Below are 22,869 nucleotides of genomic sequence, written 5' to 3'. Positions count from 1 at the left end.
TGGAGTATTACAACTAACACAATCAACCTCTAACAGATATTTTTGGCCTAGCCATCAGGAGGACTTTTTTCCGAGGCTTGTTGCTCTAATCTCAAAAATGCAAAATGTGGTACAAAATGGGGTGTTTAAGTTATAATCCCCAGATTGGCACATTGGTTTGTTCCTAGTGAATGATGGGCATTGCTTAAAACCTAGATAAGAGTAAATATATGTGACAGTGATGTGCTTGGAGGAGGGAGCTTATTGAAAGGATTATTAAAAGGACTCTGTGGTGTTCTATGTGTGCAAACTGTACAGGCAACGTGCTGGATGGTAAAATGTCCTATCTGCTGCTATGTTGTGAGTTATGGTGTTTTACTTTTCAGACGATCTATTTATGATGCATTGTACCCCATGTTGTGTAAATTGTGATGTTTTTATGATTATGTTTTATATACGTAGTTTTATATTTTTAGCTGCTGACTCTATTGTGCATTGTACTTCAATTATTTAATTGCTGAATAAAGCATTTAAATACACATCTTTTTTTAGCCTGTTTGAAAGAGCTCTTTACTTACCTAGAACCATGCTCCTCTAGTGGGGCATTTTTGGCTGCCTACGAATGTATTTCTCATGAGGTGACAGTCTTACTTAACATATCCAGTGCTAACAGTGATTCACCTGACCCACAATGGTTTGATTATAATTGCTCTGAAGCTCTACGAAGACTAAAGGAGGCATTACTACATGCTCGCAGAGACCAGGAACGTATAGCTGCCTGTCAAAGGTCTTATAAAATGGAACTCCAAAAACATAAAACCATCTTAAAAGATATAGCCTGGGATGACTTGGTGCAAGCAAGTGCTAGTAAAGACAGTTTCACGTTTTGGCATGTAATCAATCAGCCTTGTTTTGTGAACGAAATGTTTCCAGCTTTAAATCATTGCATCACAGCTAGTCAGTGGGTTGCACATTACGAAGAGGTTTATAATTGTACACCTATCCACGTAAATAACAAGTTGAGTTCACCCATAGTGTGAGGTCTAATCTCACTTTCGCACTAAATAAAGTTAACAAGGGTATCAAGAAATAAGGCACCTGTGCGATATGGAATTCCCCTTGATTTTGTTCATTGGAGATATAGAGATCTTAGGGAAAGCTTTGACTTTGGTTTTAAATGCAGCAGTTAGAGGACTCTCCACCCTCGTAGTCAGTGCTTAATTTGTGCTTGTTGTTTCCGGTGCTGAGCACCGGCACTTATTTGTGGGGGCCGGGGCTCATTCTTCTGCCTCAAACATTTGATGCAAACAAAAGACACATATGGGAAAGATGGAGGAAGGGAAAAACGAAAAAGCGTCACAAAGGGAGAAAGTAGAAAGCTGCAAGAGTGAGCTGAATGGGCAGTGAGTGGCCTTATATGGACTGAAAAGGCCGAGATGACTTCAGATTTACGCTGCCTCAGTATGACGTGTTTCCACATTTAATTGCAGGAGCTGCATGTTTAAGAAGAGGGCTTTGGGCACCGGCACATTTTTATTTACAAATTAAGCACTGCTCGTAGTCTCCCTTAGTTATAGTCCCTGACTTTAAGAAGAGTGACAAAGACAATCCTCAATGCTACTGACCGTTGATAGACTCTGTTGTGAATGTCCTAGGAAGGGTGCTATTGGATAGGTTAATGTCATGTGTGGATAAGGATGATATATTCTCTGAAGCGCAATATGGCTTTAGGCTGGGTAGATCCACAATTGATCAATGCATGAACTTCATTACCAAGTATACAGTAGCCCGTGCTGAATCAATCCATCTAGCCTTTATGGACCTCAAGTCCGCTTTTAATAGGATCAATCAAGGTATGCTGTGGAATATGCTTCTCTCTATGGGGTAGACCCTGGCATTGTGCACTACCTAAATAATTAACACGCAAACACGACAGCATCTGTTCTGTACACTCAGGCTTCTTCTTGTACTCATTGTTTTAGAACTTTCAAGGGGCTTGGACAGGGGTGTATTCTTGCCCCTTTTTCGTTTACCCTAAACATAAAAGGGGTAGAGCAAGCCTTCTGGTCTGCTGAGGCTGACTGTCATAAAGTAGGGGTGAGATTGTGTCCAGAAGACTCAGTCCTCATGGCCACAACTGCAGCTGGTCTACAGCATGTTGTTGAATGAATTTGTAGAATCTGGATCTTTCTGTTCAGTTTAGTAAGCCTTTAGTTATGGTTGTGGGCCCACTCTGAACAAGAACAAAAACATTTAGGGTGTGCAATCACACCTTGTCTAAAGTTATAGCTGTATCCTATCTAGGGGTGTTATTTGACTCCAGTATAAACTGGAAACCCCTGATTGACAGTAAGAGGGAGGGGTTTATTAAGGTGAATGCAGCCGTAACTAGCTTTGCCCATAGATTAGAGAGCAGGGCTCTCATAGCCTTAAAAAGGTTTATCAGGCAAAGTGTCTCTCTAAGGTCACTTACGGCAGGAATATTTGAGGATACATACGGGCAGAACAATTACAGATGGTTGAAAATGTGTATTTAAGGTGCTTGTTGGGAGCACCTCAAAGTACCCCATCAGTTTGCATTCAAAAAGAATTATTTGTTGAATATGTTGGTGACAAGATTGCTTTGAGGCCTCTATTATACTGGATCAAGGTCCGGACAAGGGCTGAATCGTATCTAAATAGGCTGAATCCCAAGGATTGTTTGCCATTTAACCATGCAAGAAGTCTTTCAAAAACCTTGTGAGGGAGTAATTATTTCTCAGACCACAGACCATGATTACTACTGAGTTGGGTGAGGTACCATTTCCTCGAACTAAAGATGCTACATAGAGAGCAGATGGAAATGTTGAAAGCCTCTTAATGGGGACACATGCTGTTAAAAATTATTCAGTCTATGGAACGCTATTTATAATCTGTAAAAAAGAGAAAGGGATAGATTTTTGCAGACTAGATTTAGAATCAGTGTTGCACCATCTACTTGCCTCTCCTAGTGGATGGAGTGCTGGCACCGGGGTCAGTGCGGCTGTGACAATATGTCTCCGCAATATACTTTACATTTCACTATATTTTGTAGTTATTTTAGGTCGCCAAGAAGAATGTTTAGTATTCCATTTTTGAACCCCCTTGAACTTTGTGCATGCTTGACCTGATCTCATGTTTTTACTGATCTGATGAGCATATTTTTTTTAAAGTAACTTGTTTTTCAAGAATTACGATGCAATCGAAGTATACCAGAATTGATTAATTTTATTGTACTTGATGCATCCACGTTCTCATAAGTCTCTATTGCTGTCTCGTTTAGGGGTTTTGTTTGATCACTATGTCATACTATTGATACATGCATTTTGTCTTTTAAGTGCTTGAAGCATGGTTTAATGATCAATGTTGTTATATGTGTCTCAGGTTACCACTGATGTATTATACATGTGGTTTGTTTATGTTTTTGTTGTGTCTATTTTTATCGTTATGATTATAACCAAATAAAGTTTACTGATGATGACACTGATACATATGTTACTGTAGCATCTTTCTCTGCAATGTATTCATTACTGACAGATGATGTATAAGCCAGTATTCCTATTTGCTTCTTTAGGCATCTCTACCAGGGGTGAAATAATCAAATCCAGCAAAGGCCATAGCCAAAATGGTTCTGAAATCCTCCCTGCTTTCAATTATTTATCCAGTTTTTGTTCAACAATCGTTGATAACTCCTTTGCTGATCTCAAGTTGTCCCTGTATCCTAGGTCCGTGATATCCCAACAGAAACCCTTCCCTAAATCCCCAGTCCATTTTGCATTTTTGCTTGCAACTACAAGATTTTCTCATACAGAACCCTTTGTTGAACCCCTAACTTATTCCTGAACTACGTCCTTGCCCCACTTCCATATGACCCAATCCCTTGCTGGATGGGGAAATGTAAAAAAGGCTGATATGGTATGGATAGTCTGCTTGTAGTATGTGTTGTCGCTGGCAGTTGGCTGGAAGACATCTATTGGATCCAAAGCTCTGTATCTGCATCCTTCCCAAGCCTTCTCTAAATTCAAACTCAATCTTGCCCTCAATCCATCATCATATCTTAACCAAGCATGCCCACTAAAGTGCATTTGTGCTGTATGTACAATGTCCATATACCTAAACACCGCTGCTGCTCTGACAGCATACCTTTCACAGTAAATGCTAGCATAAATTAGAAATGCTGACAACCTGTCATCTATTGTCATAGTTATCCTTGGCTTACTTGCTAACTCCCATTTTCTTCTTTGAACCCTTCTTTTGGTTGTATGTCTCTGTGAAGCAATTTAAAAACATCAACAGGCTTATGGTTTCAAATCCCACTTTCTTCTAATAAATGCGACCCTAAAGGCATCTCAAACCTCATATCTAGCAGCTTCTTTCTATGCTGTGTTTCCACTGTTCTTTCTTATTCTCCCTCTTTTCTTTATCTCTCCTGTCCTCACATTGCATTTCTTTATCACACATTGTCTTCACCTTGTTATTGTTACCTTCACCGTTTGCATTCTCCAAACCAATAAGTCCCTCACCCACCACCACTGATTTTGCCTACTCTTTTACCCTATCATCCCTTGCCACATCCCATACTGGCCACCACTGTCCTGTACCATTTTGCAGCTTGATCCCTATTCCGTAGGGCATTTTCTCTCCTTTTTGAGAAGCTTCTCTGTCCTTGTCTGCCACATCTGAGGTGCTCTTTTCATCTGCTCGACATCCAAAATGCATCAACGCTCCTTTTTTCTTCTATTATACACTCTGCTCACTCACTAATGCCTTCCTTTTTTTCCATTTCTTAATGCCCACCAACTCTCTTTCACTTCAATTTCCTCTAATTCATCACTCTCCTCTCCATAATACAGCCCCAGTGCATCTTCATTTTCCATTATCTACCCCACCCCGTTTGCTTATTCTCTTTCTCACACCATCACTCATACCATCATTATATTTTCTCTATTCTCTGGCACACTTTGGCAATTGTGTTTCTGTATTCTCCTCTGCTGTAAAAAGGGTGCTAAAAACCATTTCAAGTCTTAGGGCGAAATGTCCAGGAGCCATATGTGCTCCACTGACAGCTGCAGCTATTGCCAGTCCCTTGTGCCAGTTTTGATACTGCATTACCCTCCAGGCTACTCCGACCTGGAGGGGCTCTATTGTCAGTGGCCCATGAGGCTCTCCATCTCCTTTGTGTAACTCAACCTCTTCGATCCATACCCTTTGGCCTCGTCTTCTGTTCCCGCTTATCCTCCTTCACGCCTACCTCTCTCAACACACTTCTTTTCGACCTTTTGTCCTTCCCTGTCTTCTGTCTAAACACCCACTGTAGCTGCCCCTTCGTCCCTGTGATCACACAAATTTGCCAACTGCTCCTCAATACACTGTGCCAGTGCCCAGAAGAACTAACTTTCCTACAATGCCCTCACCCATGATGTCATCATGGTTCATTTGTGCTTGTGGCTTCCCAACTGGGTCTTACCATTACAACCCAGGCCTGTCTCAAGATTCCCAGCCTAATAACGTAATCTCTGCCCAATGCACATACCATGTACAGGACATTTTGCTGGAATCCTTTTCCATCATCTCGTCCTGCTGTCCTCACCACTTTACTCTGCTCATTTTACTAAATTTCCTCACCGTCTGACACAGACTGTCCATGTGTTTCTTCTTGGCTAATGGATTCAGGAAGAAGCTGAACTCCCCCTTCCCATGCCTTAAGTACCCCTATCACTCCAGCCTTACCCCCTATTAACCGCAACCTATCCCTTGTCCCTAAGCATTGGGGCGTGTGCTAGCAGCACAAAGCCACTCATGGAGGAGACCCGCTAGTGCTCTGCTCCCCCAGGGCACCCTCATTGTTAAAAACGTTATTCATGTATGCGGCATCTAGGAATGTATTTCAGCTTACCTGCCACGGGCGAAATTCCTGCATGTCGGGACATTTTTTATTTCGGAGACTGCAGGATAACATAGCGTCCAGAGCATTAGCCAGCACATGCACTGCAGTGTACGCATAATAGGAGAAGCGGAAGTTATTCACATCGTACATTGAAGTTGGAAGTGCCTCCAGTTTTTCTGATCCTGTACAAATGTTGGTCCCTTTGCTTCTGTTTTCATCATCTGTCGTATTTTGATGGCTCTTGTTTGACAACCATTGACATTCAAAGACGTACTCCCAGAAGGCCTTTATGTAAATGTCATTGGGATAAAGCGAGGGGTGAAGTTTATACAGAAATTTCTGGAATGCACGAGACTCTCGCTTGTGAGGAGGAATTCCAAGGGTACCGTTGAGTAACTTCCATAAATTTTCTTTGTAAAATAAAAAGCTGCCTACAAGACTCGTGCTGATGAGCCACACTTTACCCATCACACCTTGGGCTGCCAGTGTATCCAAGATGCTATTCACCTCTGTGGGGTACGTATATAGAATAACCCCTGTCACAGTGGATTTTTTGAGTAGATCAACTATTGAGGATATTTTTCTATCACTGTCATTGTCACTCACAGTTACTAAAAAGGCCACACAGACACCGTTGTTTGCAAGTTCTCTCCTGAGCTTCTGGCTGCCATGTAAGCCATAGTCACTGTCCGAAGCCAGGATTCCTACCCATGTCCAGCCAAACTGTATGACCAACTGCGCTAAAATATAAGGGACACTGTCAGTGCTCGGGTTGGTTCGCACAAAAGAAGGAAACTGACGTTTATCACTTAGAAATGGGAGCCCAGATCCATAACTGATCTGAAAAAAAGGAAACATAAACAATAGTGAGGACAATATTTATCCTGCAAAAGAACTGGAAGTAGAAACTGCCAACCACTTTTTAGGTAATCACTTTGTTGATATTATTTACTTTAAATCAAGACAAGCTGAAAAGCATGATTCTTTCTCAATCTTTGCTGTCTATATACGGAATACTGAGAATGAGATGATAACAGGTATGTAATGCTACCAGGGGCCAGCTAGTGAGCACGTCTGTCCTAATTGCTAAGGCACATTCACCGAATCAAGGATACCCGTGTTTGAATCACACCCTCACAACTTCACTCACAGGAAAACAGGATGGCGTATCAGAATATATTTTATGAGCTGATGTTTCGTGAAGGACTTTACTGAGTTGCAGAGGCACTGTGGTCTCTTAAAAAAACAACACACACTAGTACTTCTAACTGCCAGGAGGGTGTTAGATTAATATTGGGGCTGGAACTAAAATTAAAGTAAAACGTTGGCTAGTCAATTATAGTTCTTCCTGTATGAGCAATGGCTATTATTGTAGGCCTGCTCAGGATGTTTTTCTAGGCCAGCAGTTCCCTGTCCCACAGGCAACTTGTCTGCCTTAAACAGCGTCACCTCACTTTCATTAGCAACTAAGATGCCCCCTTTGCTTCTCACCCTAACTTCATCGTTGTCTGCTTACTTGCACCTCACCAACTAGGGAATGTCAATTGCAGTAAATTGGATACGTGAACAATTGCTTATTCTTAACTCAGCATGGACGCTTAGGCTCTCCGCAGAACTTCATACTGTATCGGCTCCAGCCCCTTACTTCACTGAAGTGCAATGTAAGCCCAAATAATCATAGAAAAAAATAGCAAGTATTTTATGCCCTATTCAGGGCAGTGTTTCTCACAGTTATTTTTAAGCCACATGTTCCAGAGAGTCAAGGCAGTGGTTATACCACCTCTTCCAGTTTTCTTCCAATAGGCCAAGAAACGTTTCTGTTGAATCACAGCAGCAAAGTCCTTGTCTTCTCCTTTTCCGCTCTTGCTCTGGGTCCCAATGAACGATCCAGAATTTTATCAGGTGGGAATTACTTTTACAGTGGCCAAACACTTTTAAAACACACAAAGCTAGGTTTGCAATGCAAATTGGGAAGATAAAAAAAAGATAACAGCATGGTGAGGTTGTGCATGTGCCCAAAAGTTTAATTTGATTATGTCACTGATACACTAAAAAAATATAATTTTATTATATCCACCCTGTAAGATCGAATCCGGCCCGTTAAAAAAGCACTCGTGGAGACTGGGTGCTCGCATGAAATAGAATAATTCGTACAAAATAGCGCTATTTTTAAAATCCGCTTTTTAAAAAAAAACTGAGCTAAAACTAGTAGTTTGAATCATCAGACTGCAAAAGATATCGAAAGCAATAGCCTTTAGACATGCAGGTCGAGAGAACAATTTGTAATGTGTTCTCGCAATTGAAAACTGTATGAATTTTGCATCTAACAACCTTGAATATCTGTAGACTACACTTTGTCCCATGAACGTATGTATTTGTGGTTTATGGTCTTTAAATCGTGCATTTTAGATGGTGCACCTTGTCTCAACCTATGCATATTATTTATATTTGTAAAAAATAATGATGATGGTTACGTTGAGGAATTGTAATAAAAATTGAAATGGCAGCAGCAAAGTTTTTCTTTAATTCCGTTCAGCTCCTGGTCTGAGGAAAAGTGGACTACAAATGGGTTTTTAAACATTCCTACGTAAACTGCCATTGGTGACTGTAGCTAAATCCTACTTATCTGTCCCTAAGTTCTCTTCTAATCAACGTTTCCAACAGTTTGTTATAGTTACTGTTCTAAAAGTGTGTTTTGGCACAGGATGTCTCCGAGTGAGCCAAGCAGCAACAATCCAACATAGCCAAACCTTTTCCAGCAAGAAATATTGTGCTTAATCGTCTATCTAGCACCTTCAGAAAAAACATGCAGCAAGATTCACCCAATAAAATTTAGAGAGCTGGAAATAGACTGCATAATTAAGAAACGTGATGGTGAACATCCATTCACTTCTACCTGGCAGATGCAGGACCCTTCTCCACTCATCTCCTTTAATTGAAAAAAAGATCTCTGAAGCTGGCACTTTGCTTGAGTTAATTCGTTTTCTCTGAACTCTAGAAACTGTTATTACATCACTTTTTCACAGCCACAGACACCAGAGGGACACTTAGTCCCATCATGCCCCAGGTGGGGGCGAAGCCACGTTCAGCGGCGTCAAACAGTGGAGTGCCAAAAGCGCGCCTGGGAACCCACTGCACGAGGCAAGTCACAGCCACAGACACCAGACGGACCCTTAGTCCCAGCAGGCACCAGGTAGGGGCAGAGCCATGTTCAGTGGTGCCAAACAGTGGAGCACTAAAAGCATGCCGGGGATCCCGCTGCGTGGGGCAAGTCACAGCCACAGACACCGGAGGGACTCTTAGTCCCAGCAGGCCCCAAGTGGGGGCAGAGCCACGTTAAGCGACGCCAAACAGCGGAGTGCTAGAAGCACCTGGGATCCCGCTGCGTGGGGCAAATCACAGCCACAGACACCAGAGGGACTTTTAGTCCTAGCAGGCCCCAGGTGGGTGCGGAGTCACATTCAGCGGCGCCAAACAGTGGAGTGCTAAAAGCGCACCTGGGATCCCACTGCACGGGATGTGCCAAGGGTGGGCCCGTCTGTGCCCATCAGTGTCCCGAAGAGGCCGGGTCGTGCCACAGCTCTTGAATATAAGGTGGAGGCCTTTCAGTTTGACATCCTAACCACTCTTATTTATAATCTGTGGGTAATTCGTACTTAACTAAAGGATCAGGAAGCGCAAAGCACCAGTGAGTCCTGTGGCGGCAGCTACATTACCTAAAATCCACAAATCTCATAAAACCTCGAGGTGACTTTCTAACTGTGCCACTAATTAAATTTACACCTTATTGAAGAGGTTGAGTCTATGTTGAATGGGAATGAGAGTCAAGCTTCCAAGAGGATAAATAGTGTCTCTCTTTCATCCTTTTTTAGGCCTAGATCGCCCAAAAGGGATAAACCAGCTAGTTGCAAAGATCCTGCCCCAATATTGTGAACATCAGGGGGGTGATGATGTAGTTGATCCAGAGGCCGAAAGACTATGGCCCTCATTACGAGCCTGGCGGTCTGTGACCGCCAGGCTCGCGGTTGGCGGGAGCACCGCCGACAGCCCGGCGGTGCCCCGCAGGGCATTCTGACCGCGGCGCTTTGGCCGCGGTCAGTGCAGGAAAACCGGCGGTCTCCCGCCGGTTTTCCGCTGCCCGTTGGAATCCTCCAAGGCGGCGCAGCTTGCTGCGCCGCCTTGGGGATTCTGACACCCCCTACCGCCATCCTGTTCCTGGCGGTTCGCCCGCCAGGAACAGGATGGCGGTAGGGGGTGTCGCGGGGCCCCTGGGGGCCCCTGCAGTGCCCATGCCAATGGCATGGGCACTGCAGGGGCCCCCGTAAGAGGGCCCCGCTTGTATTTCACTGTCTGCATAGCAGACAGTGAAATACGCGACGGGTGCAGTAGCACCCGTCGCACCTTCCCACTCCGCCGGCTCGATTACGAGCCGGCTTCATCGTGGGAAGGTTGTTTTCCCCTGGGCTGGCGGGCGGCCTTTCGGCGGCCGCCCGCCAGCCCAGGGGAAAACTTGGAATACCCTCCCCGGTCTCTGGACCGCGGAGCGGTATTTCTGCCGCGGAACATTAGCGGGCGGCCTCCGCCGCCCGTCAATGTTGGAATGGGGGCCTATGTCCCATGCACACGGTAGATGTGGGTGTTGCTAACAGAAACACTGTAGCGTATGATTTACCTTGTTCTAACAGATTTTCCGTATTAGGAGATTTGGATCATCCCCTAGAGAAAGGCTGTTCGGATCCTAACTTGGAAATATCCAGCAGGCAGGTTAGAGGTGGAAATTTTCAGATCGAAGTGGTCAACCTAATAACGGATCTAAAACAAGAGGTAAAGGACCTAAAACGTATGCTTACAGAAGTTCTTACCTTACTTCCTTCAGAGGTAAAGAATCCGGTTGGGGAGATCCCCCCGGAAGAAGTCTTGAATCCACTGTGCCTACCCTTAAAGAGTGGAGGAATGCACATGAGGTGGGGCCCGACGAGACACCAATTAGGCTAGGGCCTTCACTAGGAAAGAGTAAAAACACCCCCAGGGTAGCCAGCTGCAGCAGTCATTTTCTACAGCCTAGCTCTTGTATAGGTGAGCCATGGAACTCACTCGCCAGGCAATCCATAGCAACTAATTATAATTGTTGCTTTATAATATAAAAGCGCAAGGTCCCAAAACTATCCACAAATACTCAGGTAGATAGCCTGTCATTAAAAAATAAAGCTATTCATTATAGAAGACCTGTCAGAAAATGAGGCTCCATTATACACTCAGATATTATCTCCGCCAGGCGTCATAAAGTAAAGACAGGTCATTGGGACACCATTGAGCTAGTCTTATCCAGCCCTAATCTGGTCAAAGGTTTGATCACCGTGGAGGCCCCATACCCCCTACATAATGGATCAAATATTATCCTCAAAACCAACTGGCCCGATTGGGGTACCACAGCTAAGGAGCTATCCGTCATCCCAGAGAACAGGGTCTCCACCACGGGCCCTGTGAGCCAGCTTCTTCTTCAAGGGCCCATTCTGCGGCCACTACCTGGAGGGAGCATGAGACACTGGGCAAGCAGTCGAGATCGCCAAAGAAAATGCAAAGTTTTGACCTTTCAGACATTGATTGACTAAGAGAAACAGTAGCCCCCGGAATACCATTTCATTGTATGAGGGTGGTAATTTACATAGGGAACCAAAAGGGCGCCCCCAGGAGTTCACCATGGGGGGCGACATACAGGATGAGAGCCCAAGTGTAGAAAATATACTGTAATAATGAATTTAGTGCCCTGCCCCAAGGCTGCCAGCAACATTCAATTAGGAAATAGGCCCTTTTACCCGTCATTACTTACATGGAACATAGCAGGTATACAGAACAAGAGTGATGATCCTGATTGGGGCTCCCTCATTGATTTCTTTAGCATATGCCTTTTCAGGAAATATGGGCTTCTACGAATGTGCATAGACAGGGATATACTTCATTCTGTAAGGAGGCCAACCCCTCACCAGCGGGGAGGGCAGGAGGAGACCTCATCATGTGGGTAAAAATTTCCCAGGTAGGAGAAGTGAAGGAAATCCATGTGGACTCAGTCAATATTTTGGCAGTTTCAATCAAGCTAAAACTGGGTCCCCTCCTTCTGTGTGTCAATCTCTATAATAGACCAGGTCCCCCTAGTAAGACCTCAGAAACCATCCCTTTGATAAATACTCTTGTGGCAGAACTTCTTCCCTTGAATTTCGTCATCATAGCTCTTTGCTGAGCTAACCCAGGAAGAGGATGCAATATAGGGAATTCCACCTTTTTCCATGTTGAGGAATCAGCCTAAGTCTAGTTCAAGGGTGTTGCAGGTTATTGACCTAATGCTGTTGTATGGCCTACGGCCAGGGAATGGGGGATTTCCCTTAGACACTACAGCTAGCCCCACCTTTTCCAGAGGGTCTTATGGTTGCCTGATTGATTATTTGCTCATTGATGTTAGGATCTGGCAGGAAATTAAGGACCTCAAGGTGGGAGAGCAACGCCATAGTGATCATTTTCCCCTTATGCTAGAGTGGGAGAAGTGGTTTTCTGATCATGGGATAAACCAACAAGAGCAGGAGAATATGCTCCCATTGGTGGTGGCAAGTAACCAGCGTTTATTAAGATAAGAAGCTTTTACGAACACAGATGTACTAGTCGCCAGAATGCACGACTTAGTTTCCAGTTATACATTTGCCCTTGCTTCCAATCCTTACTCTCCAGACCAGATTATGGCAAAACATGCTGAGCTTTTTGCTTCCCTGATGGCCCTCTTTGCTAGGGAGAGCAGGGGAAGCAGGAGGCTTAGAGTGCATACACAAAATAGATTGTTTAACAACGCTTGTAGGAGGGCCAAGTGTGGCCTTTTGGAAGCTGTTGGACAACAGGAGAGACCAGAAATAATCTTGGCAAGGCACGAATATGCTGTTGCTATCAAGTCCAGTAAGGTGCAGTGGACGGAGGATATATGGCAAGAATTGCTGATAGCAACCAAGTGTTCCAATGTAAAACGGTTATGGTGCCTGGTTTCCCAAAATGGACGCAACTTGTGTACTAGGCCTGGCTGCCACATCCCTGCAAACAACTGGATTTTATATTTTACCAAACTTTACAGCTAGGAGTTTGTTTCCTTTGCTGATAAAGAGAGCCCGGACATTGATAAGATTGATGGGGCAGCTGCTATCATCTCTTTCACTAGAAAAGAAACAGAGGCAGCCATTATGGCCAAAAACCAGAGAAGGGTCCTGGGTTAGATGGGATACTGTCTGACCTGTTCAAGTCTGATTTGAAATTATAGGACCCTTATATCAATCAAGTTTCAAAAGCCATCTTGGAGAGTAACATCCTCCCTCGCTCCTAGAAGGGTGCAATAATTGTCCCTATTCACAGGAAAGGGGACAAATTGGCTTCGGGTAATACCAGGCCGATCAGCCTTTTAGATAATCTCCAGAAGATATTTTCCCATCAGGTCTTGGGTAGGCTCAGAGCCTGGTTAGAAGATAACGGGGTCCAAAGCCATTTGCAGGCAGGCTTTAGGCAGAAGATGGCTAGGGTGGACCAGGTCTTCCACTTTCTCACAATCAAGCAGGTTGTTCGTCGCCTTTGTAGATCTCAGATCCGCCTTTGACTTGGTCCCCCGGCTCAAGCGATGGGAGATCTTGGGCAAAACTGGAGTCCCTGGGTCTCTGCTAAACCTGATTAGGGAATTGTATTCAGAGAGTTTTTCTAGAGTATGGTTGGGGAAGGATGGAGAACAACCTGACGAGTTCCCAATACAGAAAGGTGTTAGACAGGGCTGTGTTTTGGCTCCTACTCTTTTTTTACTTTTTATAAATACTTGCATCCCATATCTATTTGATAGTTTAAACAACACTCCTAAACTGGATGGGATTAAGACACAGTGAGGGTCATTCTGACCCTGGCGGCCGGTGGCCGCCAGGGCCACCGACCACGGGAGCACCGCCAACAGGCTGGCGGTGCTCCAACGAGCATTCTGACCGCGGCGGTTCAGCCGCGGTCAGAAGCGGAAAGTCAGCGGTCTCCCGCTGATTTTCCGCTGCTCGTGTGAATCCTCCATGGCTGCGGAGCGCGCTCCGCAGCCATGAGGATTCCGACCCCCCCCTACCGCCATCCTGTTCATGGCGGGGAAGCCGCCATGAACAGGATGGCGGTAGGGGGGGTCGCGGGGCCCCTGGGGGCCCCTGCCGTGCCCATGCCAATGGCATGGGCACGGCAGGGGCCCCCGTAAGAGGGCCCCGCAAAGTATTTCAGTGTCTGCCTTGCAGACACTGAAATACGCGACGGGTGCCACTGCACCCGTCGCACCTTCCCACTCCGCCGGCTCGATTACGAGCCGGCATCCTCGTGGGAAGGTCGTTTTCCCCTGGGCTGGCGGGCGGTTTTTCAGCAACCGCCCGCCAGCCCAGGGGAAAACTTGTAATACCCGCCGCGGTCTTTTGACCGCGGCGCAGTATTTTGGAGGGCGGCATCCTGGCGGGCGGCCTCCGCCGCCCGCCAGGGTCATAATGAGGCCCAGTGTCTTTTGTTTGCTGATTACACCCTGCTGTTATCCCAAACTGCCTCTGGATTATCCAGGCTTCTGGATAATTTTTTGGGGTTTTGCAGGGACCACAGTCTTCAAATAAACAGCACCCAAACCAAATGTATGGTATTTGGTGATCCAAAGTTTAGAGTAAGGAAAGGCATAGTGCTGGATGGTGAGGCCCTTGAACGTGTAATTTATTTCTACTATTTGGGAGTTAGATTAGGGAATTCCCATAAATGGTCTGCACATTTGACAAAATGTATCATGTCCCCCAAACAAATGTCAGGAGGCATTTTGAGGTTTGCTGCTAGAGCGCCTATCTTTTCCATCACACCAGCAGTAGACATTTACAAAATACAAGCCAGAGCGGGGGCCTTGTATGGTGCTGAGCTATGGGGCCATAGTAAACAGCACAACATAGAAAGAGCAGAGATATCTTTCATGAAGGCCCTGTTAAAGGGTCCCTTGAGTTCTCCTACCTTGCCTATCCGAATGGACCTGAACCTGCACTCTATTGCAGATATCGCTGCTTTGAGGCCATTGCAATACTGGATTTGGATTTGGTCCACAGAAGCCCTAGATTCTTATAGGGCATGGCTAGGAGTGCTCCTGGGAGACTCACAGGCTGAGAAAATCCCATGGTGCAACTATGTAAAAAGCAGTTTCTTTAAACTCTGGTTGGATTCCTACTAGTCGGATCCTTTGCATCTTCCAAAAAATGCCTTGCAGAATCTGAAGAATGCATTCTGGGTGAGTGTGCAAACGTCAATATTAGCAACTGTCCCGTCCGGTAGTATGACGGACAGTTTTTTATCATTTAAGTGTCATTATGAGTTTAAGCACTCTTTTGGCATTATCTTACATCCTGAGGCATGTGCACTTTACACCAGATTTAGAATTGGATCTTTACCAAAACGTGATCTTACCTCCAGGTGGAAGCAAACTGCTAGTTCAATGGATCTTTGCCCAATGGAGTGTAACATCAGGTAATCAATCAGCCATGTCCTATTCCATTGTCCAGCATATAAAAAGCAAAGGGCCCGTTGGATCAGACCCCCCTGCATTACCCTGGGCATCAGGGACCGTCATCAGGGCTTTAGGATTTGCAGAACAAATATCCACTGGCCTATGGTGTGCGCGGTGGCAAAGTGCTTAGAAGTAATATGGCACCAGAGAAAGATTTTTAAATGTTAATACACTCCTTTCATCAAAATGACGCTGTTGGACCTGGCTTTTTGACAGGGACATCCCCAAACTTTTTGCCTCCTTCCTCCTATTTTTTCTGACCTGTTGTTGTTGGCTTTTGACCTCTGAGCACTTTACCACTGCTAACCAGTGCTAGAGTGCATATGCTCTCTGTGTAAATTGTACTATTGATTGGTTTATCCATGATTGACTATTTAATTTACCGGTAAGTCCCTAGTAGAGTGCACTACATGTGCCTAGGGCATGTAGATTAAATGCTACTAGTGGGCCTGCAGCACTGGTTGTGCCACCCACCTCAGTAGCCCCTTAACCTTGTCTCAGGCCTGCCATTTCAAGGCCTGTGTGTGCAGTTTCACTGCCACTTCGACTTGGCATTTAAAAGTACTTGCCAAGCCTAGAACTCCCCTTTTTCTACATGTAAGTCATCCCTAATGTGTGCCCTAGGTAACCCCTAGAGCAGGGTGCTGTGTAGGTAAAAGGCAGGACATGTACCTGTGTAGTTATATGTCCTGGTAGTGTAAAACTCCTAAATTCGTTTTTACGCTACTGTGAGGCCTGCTCCCTTCATAGGCTAACATTGGGGCTGCCCTCATACACTGTTGAAGTGGCAGCTGCTGATCTGAAAGGAGCAGGAAGGTCATATTTAGTATGGCCAGAATGGTAATATGAAATCCTGCTGACTGGTGGAGTCGGATTTAATATTACTATTCTAGAAATGCCACTTTTAGAAAGTGAGCATTTCTTTGCACTAAAATCTTGTTGTGCCCTTCAATCCACGTCTGGCTAGGTTTAGTTGACAGCTCCTTGTGCATTCACTCAGACACACCCCAAACACAGGGTACTCAGCCTCACTTGCATACATCTGCATTTTGAATGGGTCTTCCTGGGCTGGGAGGGTGGAGGGCCTGCCCTCACACAAAGGACTGCCACACCCCCTACTGGGACTCTGGCAGACAGGATTGAGCTGAAAGGGAACTTGGTGCATTTCTTAGAGACTCTTTGAAGTCACCCCCACTTCAAAGGCACAACTTAGTATAAAACAGGGCCTCTGCCCTACCTCATCAGACACTTGCTGGAAAAGAATCCTGAACCAGAAACTACATCCTGCCAAGAAGAACTGCCTGGCTGCTCAAAGGACTCACCTGTCTGCTTTCTACAAAGGACTGCTGTCTTGCTGTTGCCCTGCTGCCTTGCTGAACTCTTGTCTGGCTGTGAAAGTGCTCTCCAAGGGCTTGGATAGAGCTTGCCTCCTGTTCCTTGAAGTCTCAGGACCAAAAAGACTTCTTCCTTTCACTTGGACGCTCCGTGCGCCGAAAATTTCGACGCACAGCTTGTTTCGCGGCGAGAAAAACGCCGCACACCGACGCTGATCGACGCGACGCCCTCGGGACGATCGAGACTTCGACGCACAACCTCGCAAGGACAAAGCCGCCCGACTTTCCAGGAGAAATCGACGCGACGCCTACCGTGAGTGCGAAACTTTGACGCACGGCCTCGCAAGGACAACGCCGCCCGACTTCCAAGGAGAAATCGAAGCGACGCCTGCCGTGAGACCAAAATTTCGACGCACGGCCTCGCAAGGACAACGCCGCCCGACTTCCAAGGAGAAATCGACGCGACGCCTACCGTGAGATCGAAACTTCGACGCGCAGCCCCGCAGGACGACGCGCAGCCGGAAAATAAGCGAGGCAATCCACGTACAGACCCGGGACATCTGGTAATCCCCGCGATCCACAAAAAGAGACTGTCTGCGCGCCGGAAAACGACGCCCGACTTCCCCGCGTGGAAAAGAACGACGCAAGTCTGTGTGTGCTGAGAAGAAATCGACGCACACACCCCTTTTTCCACGCATCTCTTCTCCTGTGGCCCTCTGAGGAGATTTCCCACCAGAAACCAGGTACTCTGTGCTTGAAAGACACTTTATGGCTTTTTAAAGACTTAAAGACACTTAATATCACTTTTCAGTGATATCTTTACAAATTCGTATTGCAACTTTGATCGTTTTGACCTACAAGTACCCAGATAAATATTCTATATTTTTCTAAACACTGTGTGGTGTATTTTTGTGGTGTTATACTACGGTGTTGTATGATTTATTGCACAAATGCTTTACACATTGCCTTCTAAGTTAAGCCTGACTGCTCGTGCCAAGCTACCGGAGGGTGAGCACAGGCTGATTTTGGATTGTGTGTGACTTACCCTGACTAGAGTGAGGGTTCTTGCTTGGACAGAGGGCAACCTGACTGCCAACCAAAAACCCCATTTCTAACATTGGTGATCAGCGGTGAGGATAGGACTTGTGTTTGTGCAGTGACATACAGTAGCTAAGTATTTCACTACCTACCCACAGTTGAAGGTCAACTTGATTTTTCATCTTTTTTGGCTTTTGGTTCTCTGATGTCCTCCTGGATATACTATTGATATTTTGGACTTTGGATTTTGGTTTTTGCTAGTAAGATCTTATCAGAATGGGATTGCTTACCTACTCATTCTTTGTTCGTACTGACCACCTCACTAAGGCTGACCTAAGGAAGCTTTGCAGACAATGGGGCCTTCCTGTAGCAAGGAGATCTACTAAAGCGGAGATGCTCCATCACTACATAGTCTGGGGGGAGGAAAGATGGGCAGAGAGAGAGGCAGCAAGAAACCAAATGACTAAGTACCCCTCAGATGAGGAGGAAGACTACTCAGATGAGGAGGAAGGCTACTCAGAGTTGGACAGTGACCCAGAAATAGATGAATGGCTCTGAAGTCAAAGGCGACAGGAGCAACAATTAGAGGAGTATCTTGCAGAGGTTGAGGCAAAAAGACTTTTAGCCCTGGAAGAAGAAAAGATTGCAGCTCAAGAGCTGAGCTGTAAAGAGCTGAAACTGGAGGCCGGAAGGGCTGAGTCCAGTTCAGATGGTGGCAGCAAAAATCTTGCATCTAGTACTACTGAAGAAGGGCACAAGCCCAGAGATGTGGTGCCCAACTTGAAGAAGGGAGTTGACACACCCCAGGCAGTTCAAGGGTATGAGGTAGTTCCCGTTATGCACAGGGTCCATGAGAAGGATTGGGGAACTGGCACAGGGAGTCATATTCCTACTGGGGGGAGGGACACTGTACTGACTCTAGCAGAGAGTGACAGAGAAAAGGGTTCCCCCCTGGTGGACGTCCTGGATATAGAGTGTAGAGACATCCCAGAAGAGTTTGGGTTGAGTGTCAGGGACAGACAGATACTGTCTCACCAGTCTCAGGAGGGTGAAGTAGAGTGCTTTTCCAAGGTTGAGTTACTGGGTGGTTGGGTGAAGGGTACTGTGGTTAATACATGTGAAGGGCAGAGTGATGTAATTGCTGGAGAGCATATGTCTGGTCCTTATTTTCCAGAGCTACGCCAACACCAGGTGGAGTGTGAGTTCTCTGACCCCAGGGAACTTACAATGGAGGCAGACTGCTGGGTGAGTACCAGAGAGTCTGAAGAGGCATTTGGGGGTGCTCCTGAAGGGAGTGGTCTAGGTGGTTCCCAACCGAGTGTGGTGGGAGAGGATTGTAGTGTCCCAGGTAGGTCCCAGGTCCTAGAGGGTTCCATGAGGGAACACCAGGAGGGAAGCCTAGCCTGTACCGTAGGGCCACCTTTTGAGGGAAGCCCCGCAGTGTCAGAAGAACTTGGGGGGGTGACTGTAGCCAGCATCCCAACAGTTCTGGTGTCTGGCAGTACCCCTCCTAGTGAGGGGGTGCAGAAGTCCAGACATAGGGTTGAGAGGGGGTTGCAGACCCCAGTGGAGGACCTTGAGAGTCAGGGGACAGCTCTGAGAGCAGAGCCCCCCAGGAATGACCCAGGTGAAACCGTTTCTGGTTTGGGGGAAACCCAGACTCTGCCGGATGGGCAGAGGTCGGGAGACCTGCGCCAACCAGACTCTTGTGTGGCCCTTGGGGACGGTGTGTCCCTTGTGGGGGGTGAGAGTGCCCCCCAGGAAGTCCTGGCATGCCAGGCAAAGATTCAACCTCAGGGTGGTGACTCTGGGTTGGATACCCAGGTTCAGAGGTTAAACTCTGACCTGGTGGGAGGTAGATGTGCCTCCCAAGAAGTCCTGCTGTGCCAGGCAATTGTCCAACCTCAGGGTGTTGACTCTGGATTGGATGACCAGGTTCAGAGGTTAAACTCTGACCTGGTGGGGGGTAGGTGTGCCCCCCAGAAAGTCCTGGTGTACCAGGCAGTGGTCCAACCTCAGAGTGCTGACTCTGGGTTGGATAACCGGGTTCAGAGGTCAAACTCTGACCGGGTGGGAGGTAGGTGTGCCTCCCAAGAAGTCCTGCTGTGCCAGGCAATTGTCCAACCTCAGGGTGTTGACTCTGGGTTGGATGGTCAGTTTCAGAGGTTAAACTCTGACCTGGTGGGGGGTAGGTGTGCCCCCCAGAAAGTCCTGGCGTGCCAGGCAGTTGTCCAACCTCAGGGTGTCGACCCTGGGTTGGATGGCCAGGTTCAGAGGTTAAACTCTGACCTGGTGGGAGGTAGGTGTGCCTCCCAGAAAGTCCTGGGGTGCCATGCAATTGCCCAACCTCAGGGTGGTGACTCTGGGTTGGCTAACCAGGTTCAGAGGTCAAACTCTGACCTGGTGGGGGGTAGGTGTGCCCCCCAGAAAGTCCTGGTATACCAGGCAATGGTTCAACCTCAAGGTGGTGACCCTGGGTTGGAGAACCAGGCTCAGAGGTTAAACTCTGACCTGGTGGGAGGTAGGTGTGCCTCCCTGAAAGTCCTGGCCTGCCAGGCAATGGTCCAACCTCAGGGTGGTGACTCTGGGTTGGATATCCAGGTTCAGAGGTTAACCTCTGACCTGGTGGGGGGTAGGTGTGCCCCCCAGAAAGCCCTGGTGTACCAGGCAGTTGTCCAACCTCAGGATGGTGACCCTAGGTTGGAGAACCAGGTTCAGAGGTTAAACTCTGACCTGGTGGAGGGTCAGTGTGCCCTCCAGGAAGTCCTGGCGTGCCAGGCGATTGTTCAACTTCAGGGTGGTGACTCTGAGTTGAATGGCCCAGCTCAGAGGTTAAACTCTGACCTGGTGGAGGGTCAGCGTGCCCTCCAGGAAGTCCTGGTGTGCCAGGCAATTGTTCAACTTCAGGGTGATGACTCTGAGTTGAATGGCCAAATTCAGAGGTTAAACTCTGACCTGGTGGAGGGTCAGTGTGCCCTCCAGGAAGTCCTGGCGTGCCAGGCAATTGTTCAACTTCAGGGTGGTGACTCTGAGTTGAATGGTCAGGTGCAGAGGTTAAACTCTGACCTGGTGGGGGGTCAGTGTGCCCTCCAGGAAGTCCTGGCGTGCCAGGCAATGGTTCAACTTCAGGGTGGTGACTCTGAGTTGAATGGGCAGGTGCAGAGGTTAAACTCTGACCTGGTGGGGGGTAGGTGTGCCTCCCAGGAAGTCCTGGTTTGCCAGGCAGTGATCCAGTCTGAGGGTACAGACCCTGGGCTGGAAGACCAGGTTCAGGGTGTCCCCCCGGACCTGGAGGGAGGGTCTACTGATAACAGTGCCCCTACCATGTTGTCTTCTGAGGAGGCCACTCCCGGTTGGAGGGTGCTGGACCCCAGAAGGGAGGGCAGGGAGAGGGAAGCCTCACCCCGGGCCCTAGTCCAACCTGAAGGTACAGGCCCCAGGTTGGAGGGCCAGTGGCAGGTTAACAGCCCTGCACTGGTGGAGGAATGGTACAGGGTGCCTTCTGTAAGCACCCTGACCATGTTGGACTCTGGGGGTACCACTCCAGGAGGGAGGGTACAAAGCCCCAGAGGGGAGGACCAGGTTCAGGCTGTCATCCCTGACCTGGTGGAAGGGAGAGTGGTTAAAGGGTGCCCAGCACCTGGGGCTACCGCCCCCCACTCTCCACAGCCACAGTGGTTGGAGAGCTTTGAGAGGCCGGGGGCCTGGCTCTCATCCCTGGCAGCTGTCAGTAATCACTGTGGCTTGCTGTCCGGGTGGACAGAGTTATCCCTGGGGAGGGGACAAGTGTCACACCCCAGGGGTAGAGTGGGCAACACCACTGTGTTGGTCATGGTGGTACTATCCTGCTCCTGGGATACATCTGTGAGCAAAGTAAGGTTAGGTGCTGCACAGATGGGATCCGCAGGAAAGTAGAAAGGTTCCCCATGGATGGGCTTAGTGGGCCCTGAGAGTATGGACAGAGGGATCCAATTGGAGTCAGGAAGGCGAAGAACTGGAGCATGCCCCTGCTGTTGTGGGCCTGGGTCCTTGTTCTGTCGCCTCAAACAGGGAAGTACATCAGGATAGTGATTGTTCTCCCCTGGCTTTAGGCTGGTGGGGGGTCATGTTGGACCTGGCTTTTTGACAGGGACATCCCCAAACTTTTTGCCTCCTTCCTCCTATTTTTTCTGACCTGTTGTTGTTGGCTTTTGACCTCTGAGCACTTTACCACTGCTAACCAGTGCTAGAGTGCATATGCTCTCTGTGTAAATTGTACTATTGATTGGTTTATCCATGATTGACTATTTAATTTACCGGTAAGTCCCTAGTAGAGTGCACTACATGTGCCTAGGGCATGTAGATTAAATGCTACTAGTGGGCCTGCAGCACTGGTTGTGCCACCCACCTCAGTAGCCCCTTAACCTTGTCTCAGGCCTGCCATTTCAAGGCCTGTGTGTGCAGTTTCACTGCCACTTCGACTTGGCATTTAAAAGTACTTGCCAAGCCTAGAACTCCCCTTTTTCTACATATAAGTCATCCCTAATGTGTGCCCTAGGTAACCCCTAGAGCAGGGTGCTGTGTAGGTAAAAGGCAGGACATGTACCTGTGTAGTTATATGTCCTGGTAGTGTAAAACTCCTAAATTCGTTTTTACGCTACTGTGAGGCCTGCTCCCTTCATAGGCTAACATTGGGGCTGCCCTCATACACTGTTGAAGTGGCAGCTGCTGATCTGAAAGGAGCAGGAAGGTCATATTTAGTATGGCCAGAATGGTAATATGAAATCCTGCTGACTGGTGGAGTCGGATTTAATATTACTATTCTAGAAATGCCACTTTTAGAAAGTGAGCATTTCTTTGCACTAAAATCTTGTTGTGCCCTTCAATCCACGTCTGGCTAGGTTTAGTTGACAGCTCCTTGTGCATTCACTCAGACACACCCCAAACACAGGGTACTCAGCCTCACTTGCATACATCTGCATTTTGAATGGGTCTTCCTGGGCTGGGAGGGTGGAGGGCCTGCCCTCACACAAAGGACTGCCACACCCCCTACTGGGACTCTGGCA

General features: G+C 47.3%; 1 protein-coding gene across 1 annotated transcript in view; it reads right to left on the bottom strand.

Annotated features, from left to right (window-relative positions):
* The window catches only part of LOC138246881 (vomeronasal type-2 receptor 1-like), a 364,961-nt gene that overhangs the window by 104,575 nt on the left and 237,517 nt on the right, over positions 1–22,869 (bottom strand). Inside the window, exon 3 of the mRNA XM_069201630.1 lies at positions 5,894–6,724. Within this exon, the coding sequence (XP_069057731.1) occupies positions 5,894–6,724 (831 nt within the window). The remainder of the gene's footprint in view (positions 1–5,893; positions 6,725–22,869) is intronic.

The sequence above is a fragment of the Pleurodeles waltl genome, chromosome 7 (genome assembly GCF_031143425.1).
Source record: "Pleurodeles waltl isolate 20211129_DDA chromosome 7, aPleWal1.hap1.20221129, whole genome shotgun sequence".
Lineage (NCBI taxonomy): Eukaryota > Metazoa > Chordata > Amphibia > Caudata > Salamandridae > Pleurodeles > Pleurodeles waltl.
The sequence above is the reverse complement of the archived record's forward strand: the minus strand, read 5'-3'. Positions and strand labels throughout refer to the sequence as shown.